General features: G+C 34.6%; 1 protein-coding gene across 1 annotated transcript in view; it reads left to right on the top strand.

Moving 5' to 3' along the window:
• Positions 1 to 576: 576 nt before the first annotated feature.
• LRCH1 (leucine-rich repeats and calponin homology (CH) domain containing 1) overlaps positions 577 to 13,091 on the top strand; it is a gene marked incomplete at its 5' end in the record, with an annotated part of 55,552 nt that continues 43,037 nt past the window's right edge. The window contains 5 exon segments of the mRNA XM_009706268.1: positions 577 to 721; positions 3,891 to 4,017; positions 10,070 to 10,175; positions 10,969 to 11,105; positions 12,339 to 12,466. Coding sequence (XP_009704570.1) covers positions 577 to 721; positions 3,891 to 4,017; positions 10,070 to 10,175; positions 10,969 to 11,105; positions 12,339 to 12,466 — 643 coding nt within the window.

Genomic DNA, 13,091 nt, shown 5'->3' with positions numbered 1-13,091 from the left:
TCAAAAATCAAAAGGTTTTGTTCTGTGGGTACAAACACTCTCTTGGGGGATTGGAATCCATCATTGTCTTGGATGTACTTATATCAAATCCATTCCTCAAGGTCTTCACCATTTTTATAGGTAACATTCTTTTATAATTGATGGAGATCTAGGAAATACAGGTCAGTTTGAAGAGTTACCTAAATAGCCTTTTTTTAATTTTATTTAAAGAATTTAAAGATATAATCATTGTCATTTGTTTTCACTGAACACTGTCATTATTTGCAGATGTCTAGCTGTGTATCTGCTAGGTCTTTGCATATATTATGTGAGCTTTGGGAATCTATACTTGGTTCTGTTTGCAAGTATTTCCTCAGCATATTGAGTCCTGCAAATAATTACTTTGCTCTTTTATACACAGTCTGTTCCATTTCAAGATTGTAAAGGTTAGCACTAGTTTCATTTTGCATAATAAAAACATTGGCTTAATTTGCTGTCTCACTGTAGGATTACATTTATTCATTTATTTTAATAAAGAAGCGTGGTATATCTTTCTGATGGTTCAAAAAAATGTACCTTCTCTTTTTGTCTTCTCAGATTTATCCAAGAATAGATTAACTGAAGTTCCTACGGAATTGTGCCATTTTGTGTCACTGGAAACACTAAATCTATACCACAATTGTATTAAAATTATACCAGATGCCATAATAAACTTGCAAATGCTAACTTACTTAAATTTGAGGTAAGTTTAACTTTGCAATATATTTTGTTTATTTGCAAATATGTAAAGGTTTTTTGTCTGCACTTTATATGTTTCTGGAACAACTGACTATGTTTTTAATTTTATTGGAAGCAGTAATGCAAAAAACTCATTGGCTGTAGATACAGCTCTGTATGAAGGCATTGTAAAGGCCAAAATGTAAACCTAATTATTTAAAGAAAGACCAAGTAATATTAATCCCTCTTCCCTTACTCTTCTAGCAAATTCAGAATGCTAATCACATCAGCATAGTAATATTCTTTTAATTCCCTTCTGATGATAAATTTTGTGAAACTTGACATACTTTTTGTAGTTAAAAAGATAGAGGAACAGAGGCAGAGTATTAACAGGTTTTTTTTCAAGGGGAATAGAGAGGAGAAGCATGATATTTTATCAGTAGAATCCTCTTATTGTGCAACAAATATAGTTACTGCCTTTTTTAGGAGGAAGGGGCAAAGAATTAGGCACCTTTGTCTCTTTTCAGTGAAAAGCATATGTGAATACTAATCGGTATAGAGAATTGCTGCTGGTTAAAGTGCAGGTGAAGGCGTACTTGCTTTTTGGAGAGGGCATGCCACCACTTCTTCAGTTGAGACAAAGCATGGAGGTTTCTGTGTGGTTGAGTATGTAAAAACTGTGAAAGTGAAGATGTAATCTGGTCTTTGCAAGAATGAGGTTTGAGGAGGGGGCAAAGTGGCTCTTGGGATTTTAAATTCAAGATATGAAGGCTTGATCATCAGTTTTGTAAACACTGAGGATGTTTCTCAAGCCTTCTTGTATTGTTACTGTACTGCAGTTCTGGCCACTGTGGAGCACTAATTTTGACTCTAAAAACTGAAACAGAATAGTGTGCAGATACCCAGGACACACATATAAAGAATATGACTTGAAATTTTTAAATAATGTTTGTTAGATATACGTAAAGAAATTAAGACTGGATTAAATTATTAAGATTACATAAAACATCTTAGGAAATTTAGGAATTAGAATAAGCTTAGTTAGAACTCCATGTAGTAAACCAGTGAATTAGATCTCAGTTTAGTGAACTAGTGAATTAGAGCTCAATGTAATGATGGAATTTGTGTGAATCATCACAAAACCAGAATAGTTATGAGTTAATATCATGTATCACAGTAAATTAGATAATTAGGAAATTTTTCAAGTTTTACTAAGTAAGATCATTTTCCTCAGTTTAAAAATCTCCTCTTCATGTGGATGTGCCCTTCCCCCATGTTAACTGAACACAGTAAGCAGTCTGTAGAAGGAAGTATATCTTTGACTTTTTAACCATGTTGCTTCTTGGCAAGAAAAATACTATAGTTTTAAAATGCTTTTTTTTTTTGCCTGTTACCAGCAGAGAGCCCATATGTTAAATAGCGTTAGAAAGTGATGCCAAGAGATATACATAGTCTTTTGGGCCTTGGTGAATACTGTTCATGTTTTATTTAAAGAAGTTATTTTTGAACTAATGATGATTTATTACTCACTTGCCGTGGTTATATATTGTCCCTTCTCTCTTAGTGGGTTGCTTCTGAGTTCCTCAGAACTTAAAAATTATTTTTCCCTTAATTTTTTTTTTGTTTCTGATCTGCTGCATGATGTAAGTTTTTTAGATTCTAGGCTTCCTCAGTTTGAGTTCTTTAGAACGTAAAAAATTATTTCTACTTATTTTTTAGAATAAGTTGTGTCTTAGTCTTCTGTACAGACACTAGAATTGAGGATCCTGACCTCAGGATAAGCATTGATTCTTTTTTTTTTCGGCTACTGCTGGTTAGTTAGTTGGATTTCTCATTTTCAATATCCTTGGGTTTGTTATTTGATACCTGTCTGTCTCCTGGCCTGTGTAACAGAGACATGATGATAGTTTGCTTTGCAAAACATTTTGAGACTGTTGTGTGGAGCATGAATGTATATATTTATATGCAGCTTGGTAGCAGACCGCTGGATTGGCAGTTGAAGAAGAAATGCTTTGAGACTTGTGGAATTTTGATTTTTTTGTTTCCTTTTGTTTTAATTCAACATTGCAACTCTTACTGAAATTACAGAGGACAATTTTTGCCATCTGTTTTCAGAGTTCAGTCATGCATATTTGTTCTCTGGAACCTTAACAGTCATGCAGAAGCGAACTAAAGAGGTTCTCACTGGGGTGCTACTTTTAAGTTGCTGTTAATTGTTTTCCTACAGGTTAATATTCATAAAAGAGAAATAGTTGTATTTTAAGAAAACCTTCAAGTATTCTAGGAAAGACAGTAGTAAATATGTTACTCTCTTGAGCTTAAAGTTTCTTCTGGGAGTTGATCCACAAATCACAAGAAATTAATATTTTTCATCATCTGGAGATCACAAAGGGTGATGGCATTTGTCATCTTTAAGTTCTAGCATCTTGAGTAATTGCTACTAGAATGAGAACCTAAATCTCTTGAAAGTTTTCTACTAAATTTTGCCTTCCCTTGCAACTCCTCTTCATGAAAATCTTCTGCTCACTTTTTTTTTTTCCCTGGAAATGTGGTATGAAGTATAAAATGGCACATGTCAGTCACTTAAAGTGTTTTGTCAATTTTAGGAAGAAGTAAAATACAGAGATAAAATGGCTTAATATGAATCTTGGAAAGAAATGAACCATTGATTGTCCCAGAATTTTTCACTGTATTTACCTGGGTTAGAATCATAGAACAACAAGTACTAAGTAATCTTCAACTATAAATGTGCTTTAAAGGAACTGAGAAAACAAGCATTTTATTTGTTATTTATTTATTTGTCTTTCATTTGGAACAAAAGACATCCATCCGCTGCCACAGAAAAGTATAGGAATGTTTAAATACTTGCACAATACTGTCTCATTTGACTTTCCTGTATTCATTAGGAAGAGAAACAGCTGTTCTAGGTGACAACCAGACTTGCTACAATATTATTAAACTGATATAATGCATTTTTTCCAGAACAATAAATTCCACAATGCTGTTTAGTCAGTAATACAGATATTTGACGTGCAAGTGTTTTCTTAATGATTGCCATTTGAAAATTTAAATTTTATCTGCATAGAATCTCACCTATGAAAATGAAGGAATTTTACAACTCTCAGACTTTACATAAGTATACAGTAGAATGTCAGTGATGGTTTTAATGGTTGGTTCTTTTTGTTTTGTTGCAGTCGAAATCAGCTTTCCTCTTTACCAGCTTGCCTGTGTGGTCTTCCTCTAAAAGTCTTAATTGCAAGTAACAATAAGCTAGGTTCCCTTCCAGAAGAGATAGGTCAGCTAAAACAGTTAATGGAACTGGTATGTTACTGATCTTTTTTTATTTTTTATTTTTACTTTGTGTTTGACTAGAAACAGTAAAATTCACTTTGCAAATGTATTTGAACAAGCGCCTAATACTATAATGTGGGTTCAAAAGTTAATTGTTGAACCTTTCAAGTGTGTTGGGTAGTAACACAATAATAGTTTCCCTGACGTTCTTCAGGACCCTTCTAAACACCATCACTGCCCTTGGTTCATTCAAAACTCGGCTTCTAAGTTCACGATCTTTACTGGTTTTACTCATCGCCTGCATGGGCTCCCTCTTTTGCTGTATCGAGTTCATAGTTCCGCCATCAGGCTCTGCAAAGCTGTATTCCCCTCCGTGGCACCCTCCCCTTCTGCTTCTTTTCTCTCTGTTATTACTGTCTGCTTACCACGTTGCATTCCACTAGTGATACTGGTCTTATCAGTCTATTTTCTTTTTATTTCACTATTTTTGTCATGCAACCTTCCTTTCCTGGAACACCCATCTAAACAGATTTGCAGAATGATTATGTTCCTCTTGTTTTCAAAGTTGTCCACATGACTACTGTTTCTGCAAGTATTAGGTCATCTATATTGTCTAGTAAATGAGAATCTGAAAATGCAAAAATTATTTGGTACCTTAACTTAAAATTAATTTAATTGCACTTTTTTTGAAGTTTGTATGTGGAAAACATATGTAAGAGAATACTTTCCGTTCTCTCCCTTTATCTTCCTCTTTTGTATATTGTAGGCTGAAACTCTGAATTCTCTGAGGCGTATGCGTTATGTCTTCTGGTTATTACTGTTCGCTTTGGCCTCTTAAGATACTAATTGACAAATAAACTACATTTTGACACTGCTAATTTATGCAGAGTAAAACAATAATATTTGAACTTTCTTCCTACTGCTGGTATCTCCATTGACAGCATTTATCTTGCACATCTGTTCCGTATCTGGAAGTGCTTGCTTATCATTTTATAACAGTAGTTTCTCTACTAAATTATGTTACAGAAATTGAGTTGACCCTGCTTTAGGCCTCGCTCCTGTTACTGGTTCTTCATATGTGGAGTAAAGTGGCAACTGTGGGCCTTTTTTCCTTCTAGTAGTCTTTTTGTACAGCATCCTGTGGTATCAGGCTTCTGTTATTTATTAGAACTGATCTGGCTGTTGATGAGAATGAGGGGTAGTTACCTTTTCCTTTCTGGGTTATACCTGAACTAAAGACTACCAAGTTTGTTTTGGTTTGTTTGATAAGCATTATTATCTTATCAAATATTTTAAATTTGTGTGTGTGTGTGATGGGTTTAATTAGATTACTGAAATGGTTTTGATTTAATCTTTAAAAAAAAACAGTGTTAGGCTATAGCATTGTTTCTGTTGTGCTTAAAATAGATTCAACAAAAGATTATGGTTCCAGTTTTATATATAAGTAAAGTTGAACAGTATTAAGCAAATCCTAATTTAGAGGCTTGGATGACTGAATAGATAATAAACAACAATTGGAACCTGTTAGTTCTTCATTGCTTCTAGTTCAAATGTAGCCTAGCTTAGTGGTGGGAGGCTCATGTGAAATAGTTGGAAGACTTGGCCTGCTTCTGTCTGGTCAAAACCACCTGTTTTATTTGTATTAGCTGAGGTCTGTGAAAATATTTTCAGTAAAGAGCTGCTGAAGTGCTTTCATATCTAATTTCCCCTCCAATTTCAAATTTGAACCCTCCCAGTAAGATGAACTAGCATTGCTGATGCTGTGTTTCATTTGTTAGTAAGAGTTTGTACATAGCTTAATCATAGCCCTTATCCTTACTTTAGAATTTTGAAAAGTTAAAAACTGAAAGCTTGGAAATCAATGTAGATTGCATTCAAAGGAGGTAGGGTGGGTTTGTTGTTTTTTTTTTTAAACAAATCACATGTTTAAATTAACTTCTGGAATACTGGATTTTCTTATTGCTTTCTAGTCACAGTATAATTTCAATGTTACTCTTTATCATCAAGAACACAACAATTCCTGCTCTAAAAATATTTCAAATGAGAGACTATAGCAACATGTCACTTTGGTAGCCTAGGAGAATTATGAAAACTGAAGAAAGTCTGATGCTAGTTCTTTGTGATTAGAAGGGGGTGAGGGGGAAGTGAATAACAGGTTTTTGTTAAGTTGGGCACGGTTCTGTTCAGATGACCTGATTACTTGGTTTGATGCCGCCATGAGTGTTTGGTACATTTCCAGTGAAATAAGTTGCATTATTTAGCTGGAAATTACTAAACTGTGAGGTATTGAGAGAAGCATATAGGGGTAGGATTAAGAGCCAGGATCTGTATTGGCATATATAATATAATGCAGTTTAGATAATAAGGTGATTCTTGTTCTAAAATGAGTAAAAAGAAAAAAAAAATCAAGATTAAGTCATACTGCAGTTGTTGCACAGAACATTCAGCTGTGTGAGAGCAATGCCAGCCTGAATAGCACGTGGCCTCCAAGCAGCACCATCACCCGGCCCTCTGACAGAGCACGCTGCTGTTTTGGTACATATGCAGTGCTGGTGCTGAGCTGGCCCAGGGGATCCATCCAGAGAGGTGACAGATGCCACCTGGCTGCATGCAGTTCTTGTATTACTAGGACTTTGCCAAGCACCCTCAGGTTCCCGAAGTGTTTCACAAGCTACATACAGTGAAATATGTGTGTACGTAACAAATGGATTGTTTTGTTACCTAACTTTTTGAAACAAATTTTACCTCTGTAGTCACTCTAGAATGAGATAAGTGTAGTTTGCTGCAAATTAAGTCAGATCATTCCAACTAACTCTGCTTTTTTCACCTCTCTCCTCCAAAATGGAGTAGGCAGTTCTTTTTCTATTACATGTATATATTTATATAAATTTCATAGTTGTGGCATAGAATGACTTAGATATTACGTGCAGTAAATTTTCAGGCATTCTTTTAAATTTGAGAGTTCTGGGTTGTATAGATCTGACAGTTACCTTAAAAGCATCAAAATAACATATAAATTATTCCCCCTGCAGGATATATTACAAGTATTTGCAAAATTTAGTTGGGAAACTTACTTTTATTTGCAGCTGCATAACTCAATCATACTTCTAGCGTCAGCCAGGAGGATGAGTGCAAAACTGGTGTGAAGATAATCTGAAATTTATTTTCCATCAAAGAAAAGTAATTGGGCAGAGATGGCTCAGTAATTGTACCCAAAACTATCAGATGTACAGTAAAATTCTGTTCTCCGTCCTATCCAGCGGTATTGCACTTCTGCCTTCTTCAGGTAACAGCCTTGTCCATCTCTGGGATGCTCCTGTCTGATGTTGGAAGCCTTTAAATCTCTCAGCTGGGATTTAAGCCCTTCACCTCATTCATCTAATCTGGGCCAGCAGCCTGACCAAGTGGGACCTGCTGCCTGTTGTTGTCTGAAAGGATCCATGTGCTCATGCGCCATGTAACTTCTTTTTACCATTCAGTGTGGCTTTTATGTCACAAGCTCTGACAGAATCCATGTGCTTTTTAAGAATAACAGCTCAGTCAGGAGTCCCAAGCTTTGAAATGGATGTAAGGAGGAAGTTTGCCTCAATGTGGATGGTTTGGATAAACTCCTCTGTGCGTGTGAATAAATGTGTTAATGTGGAGCCAGAGTACCATACTTATTTTTCTGTTTATATTATGCTGAATTTCATTGGTTTAAGACAATTTGAACTTTACCATAAACAAAAGAAAAATGTCGGTGATTTTAATTTGTTTTCATACGATTGAGCTTCGTGCCACAGAAATTAATGTTAAATTTAAATATACCTTACTTTTCTCTAATATTGAGAAATTGTGTTGTCATGGCAGGATGTGAACAAAATAGAATTAATGCAAGAAGTCTGATCTTCAGCAAACGCTAGCCCCTTGGAACTTGAGTAGATGTTTGTACTTCAGTTGGCTGCAATGTTTATGAAGTGAAGTTCCAAACTGCTGGTTGCACAGTTCCTTTAAAAAATTACTAGCTTGAAAACCATAGGCATTTGACTTTGATAGTATTGCTTCCATTACTGCCAAAGTAATGGGAAAGATAAACACTGTCGCTGTCCCATACACACTCCTGAAGTCTAATAATAGTCAAGAGCATAAGTGTAACTAGAAGTAATGTTATAGGTCTTTGTTTTCCACGGCTATTCAAACAAAGTAACAGAAAAAAAGTTGGACTGCAGTGTTTAGTAGGATAAAGGATACTACTGTCTCTAGAGATCTTGTGAATGCTGACATGCTGTCATGCTGTCATAACAGATCAGTCTTATTGAGGGTGTTTTGAAAGGTTGGAAGTGGACTTTGTTTTTGAGGCTACACACTGCCAGGTTTTGTTTTGATTTTTTTTTTTTGCACTTCCTTTAAAATTCTCTGTCGTTTTCTCTGACTTGTTCCGATGCATGTGCATAAGTGCACTTGGTCTAGAGTTTCTCTGCCACAAGGTGACTTTAAATTTAAATTCCCTGCTCTAAAAATTGAGTATCTAATTATGAAGTTGTTTAACGTCTTTGTAAATTAAAAATAGGACAGTAAAGCTTTAAAAATAAATGATCTGGGAACAGTGCAATTAACCATACTTTGTGGCAACTTGGGCAAAAGATGCACTCATTAACTGGGATTTTTAGTTTCCTTGTCTAAAAGCTAAAATAATTTCCTGACTCTGTTTTGACAAGGGAAGGAAGCTTTGGCAGCAGTGAGATTCTGTTACGGGAAGAAACTTGTCTGATATAGCGAACAGCGTGGCCAGATCACATTTTGCTTTTGCTACCATTTCTTGTTAACTAGTTTTTAGGCTTGAAGACAGAGAGTTAATGTAACACTTTTGACTAGTATTAAAGCAACTATCATCAAAGAGATGACTTGGAAATCTGACTGACTTCTAGAAATTTTGTAGTCTAAGACCTCCCAGATACTGTATGAATCCATTTGAAACGATCAAGAGAGTAGGAGTGAACGTCCTAAAAGTATCCTGTTGACTATTCAGGAAAATTTGACATTACTCCACTTAGCTGTCATACTGTGAAATACTGTTTCCTTTTTTCAGTGCAGAAATGGAAGCATAATTGGGACATTACTCAAATTTACAGGTTGCATGGGATGTAAGCAGAGGTTTCAATGTCCTTTAGATTTCACATTGAGTATAGACCGTTTGGCAGCAAAAATGATAGCTAGTATCTGAAAGCTATCTCATTTTAGGCTGACTTAATCTGAGAAGTTTATCTTTAGTACACATTTGTAGCAGTTTCTTGTTAGCAATAGTGTTAAAGTATAATATTTATTACAGTAATACTAGTGTATACAAACTTGTTGCTTGAAATTATGTACAAGCCAGACCCTATACTTTCAACTCAACTTTACAGCAGTTACTCCTTTAGGAATGGTGAAGTGAGAATGGGTTCCAATTTGATCAAGATTATTAAACTAGTTGTATTTAGTCATCCAAATCAGACCTACTTAGAACTATATAGGCCATTAAGTACCTTTTACAATAATATGTTGAACATCTGGATAATACTAAACAAGACCTATTTTACTATGGCCTACTATGTGATGTGATAATCAAGTATATGCCTTTCCTGAGCATCATTACAGAATGCTATTGCTGTTTTCTCTTTTTTTTTTTTAATTTTGCTTAACTATTCCCCAGAAGAACAAGAACTGTTTAAAAAAAAAAAAAGATCCACACACTCGCAGTTTTACATTTCATCCAAATATATTTGGTTATATAATAATGATACTGAGTTCTTCATATGAATAAAAGTTAAGAACCAAAAGGTAGAAGATCTTAAGCAAATGGTTTTGAATGTTTCTATAGAAATTAACTTTCAAAATTAACTTGTTCTCCAAATAAGAATTCACTCTGGATTTTAAGTAATGTGCAAAGATTTTCTCATGTATCTAATTTTGCATTGTGAGGACAGGACATAGATGGTTGCGTGTTTTCAGGTTAATAAAACGTTACAATGGTAATAGCAAATTAGCTACAATTTCACATCTGTATTATTTAACATTTAGGAGACAAAAGTTCATTATTTCTGTTGTTATTGTTTTTCTGTAGGATGTCAGCTGTAATGAAATCACAGCTTTACCACAGCAGATAGGCCAGCTGAAATCTTTAAAAGAACTGAATGTCAGAAGAAATTACCTCGAAGTTTTACCCCAAGGTAAAAACAAACAAACAAAAAATCCTAATACCTTTATGGTAGCTCTTTTTGTTAGCATTTTAAAAGTATTTTTTAATCATGTAAGTAAATATGATTAAAAAGTAGTAATTCCTTTGTGTTCAAATTTATTCTATTTGAGTTTGCAGAATATAGCATTCAGTGATACTCACTAAATAACAGTGTGTGAGGTTATTTTAATGAATTATTTTTATGATTCTCGGCATCTTTTAAGTTGCACAATTACTTACCTGTGAATGCAGTATGGAAACTGTCAGCTGAGTTTTGGGGGGGGAGGGAAATATTTCAAAGTATTTATTTTAAAATTTATTGTCACTTGTATAACAATAACACTCTTTTCATTGATAAGGCAAGGGTCAATGGCTTTAAACTGGAAGAGGGTAGATTAAGATCAGATGTTAGGAAGAAATTATTCATGGGTAGGGTGGTGAGGCACTGGCACAGGTTGCCCAGAGAAGCTGTGGATGCCCCACCCCTGGAAGTGTTCAAGGCCAGGTTGAATGGGGCTTTGAGCAACCTGGTCTGGTGGAAGGTGTCCCTGCCCAGGGCAGGGGGTTGGAACTAGGTGATCTTTAAGGTCTCTTCCGACCCAAACCGCTCTGTGATTCTGTGATTCTGGGATTTCCCAGTATAGAATGGAGTAAATGTTGATCTTATTCCTGACTGAGTTTATATTTTTCCTGAATGCAAAAGAACATTTATTGAGAAATATTTTATTATTTTATGGCAAAAAAACCACAGATATAACACCTTCTCTCTTTTTTGTTACTTTTAGAACTAGTACAACTTCCTCTGGTAAAGTTTGACTTTTCCTGCAATAAAGTGCTCGTGATTCCAATTTGTTTTAGAAAGATGATGCAGTTACAGGTATTACTGCTTGAGAATAATCCTTTGCAGTCTCCACCCGCACAAGTAAGTAACATCTATAATTTAAATTGTGCCTTAATATTGGGTGGATGATAACAAATTATAACCTATAAAACGTCACCTTCTGCAATTGCAGGCTTCTGAACTTCAGTCATCACAGACATTAGTTGTTGATATATGAGTAAGACATAGAAAATAACCTATGTTCTGTTTGTGAGTCTGTGCACCACCTGAACCAAGATGAGTCTAGAAGATTTCCATTCTGTTAGCTGCCTGTTTATTTTTGTCATTCCTGTCTGCATGTGAAACTTAATGTTGGAATATGTATATAATTTCAAAAAACAGAAGTGAGAAACTTCCTGGATAAGTTTTCTCTCTGTTAATAAGAACCCGGTTCTAGAAGGTTCTACAGTGATTTACTATTAACTTAAAAAATATGCAGATGGTCTAGAACAGATTCCACGTGACATTTATTTTACTTTATAGTGTAAGTTTATAGATTGTGATACACAAAAAAATCAAACTCCTCTTCTGAACTGTAGGCCATACTGAGAAATTATGATAATAAATGAATGGAACCTGTGCTTGCTGCTTAAGGACAACTTCGTTGTTGTTGACTTTACTGGACAGTAGATTCAAACTACATCTCTGAAAGCCACAATTGTTGTAGATCAACAGCTGTTGAAATACTTGAGAGTTTTTATTACCTTGGTGAAATGCTTTTCATAACCAATGGTGATGCTGCTCCTAAACGCAAAAAATACAGAGCAAGTTTCAGCAAGCACTTGAGCTGGAAGTGTGCAGTTAAAGAAAAAATAATTCTAAAATGCAGCTGAAATGCATCATAAAGATGCTCAGACACTATAAAACCAATGTTACTGAGAGTAGAAAGGACATGCTAATTAATTAATTAAATGTCATTATTGACTAATTTTGGAAAATAATTCAATTTACAGTTAATAATAGGCCATATGATACATTTTATTGTAATTCTTTTTGAGTGAAAAACTAATTTGGATTTTTTAAAGTAGAATACATTCTTTTCTTGTTTTCCATCTTATTCTCTGAGGGTATTTATACTAGGACACACAAAGAATTGATTGGGTAGTTGAGGCAGTTCTTAGTGATTTAAAAAAAGAACAAAATCCATTTTCCTTTACATGAGATCTATTATGACAATATGAGTTGGCTTTCAGGGAGTTTTATGCTAAGTGGCATTTGGAATAAATTATTTCTTTTATTCTAGTATAAACCTAACTTGTTTTTCTTGTCTAACAGATTTGTACGAAGGGTAAGGTGCATATATTCAAATATCTAACTGTACAGGCCTGTCAGATTAAAACAGCAGACTCACTGTATCTTAATGCCATAGAACAACAGCATTTGCCACAACCCGTGGAAGAGAGGTATGCATGAAAATCTCGGTTATTTTTTTAATACATGAAGTGAAATAAACATATTTATGTCTTTTAGCTTCCAGAGTTTTGTTTGTTTAGATGCTGTTTAGAGTGTACTTTTTTGAACAGTTTTGTTTTGCTATAATATTTTATTCTAGCGAAGTACCTGTAAGAGTTTAGAACAAAGTATTTTTAACAATCAGTTCTGATTAAATTTAGCAGTACAGTAGGAAAGAGCTTAGAAGTGAACTTTAGTTTAAATCTAACCTCTTACTATTAGACTACTGGAATATATTGAAAATAACTCAGATGGTAGTATCAATAAGTGTTGGAACTTCCTTGTAAATCTATTGACACATAAAAAAAGTTTTAGTTTCTTGTGTTGCTTTGTGATTGATATGTTGTTATACATTTGTCACATAGTTGTTTTAAGCTTTTTTATTCATCCAGAGGTTTGTCAATCTAGCAAAAAAACCTGCATGAATGTTGAGACCCTTTTCAAGTGAAGTGTGCTAATTTGTCAGCAAAGTGAAAGACAAAATCTTTGACATCTTGCATCAAACATGTAGGAAATGTCATCTTGTATTGTGGTTTAAGGACAGGAACTGGGTACAAAGCAACTCCTTTCTATAAG

The sequence above is a fragment of the Cariama cristata genome, unplaced genomic scaffold (assembly GCF_000690535.1).
Source record: "Cariama cristata isolate BGI_N322 unplaced genomic scaffold, ASM69053v1 scaffold29568, whole genome shotgun sequence".
Lineage (NCBI taxonomy): Eukaryota > Metazoa > Chordata > Aves > Cariamiformes > Cariamidae > Cariama > Cariama cristata.
The sequence above is the reverse complement of the archived record's forward strand: the minus strand, read 5'-3'. Positions and strand labels throughout refer to the sequence as shown.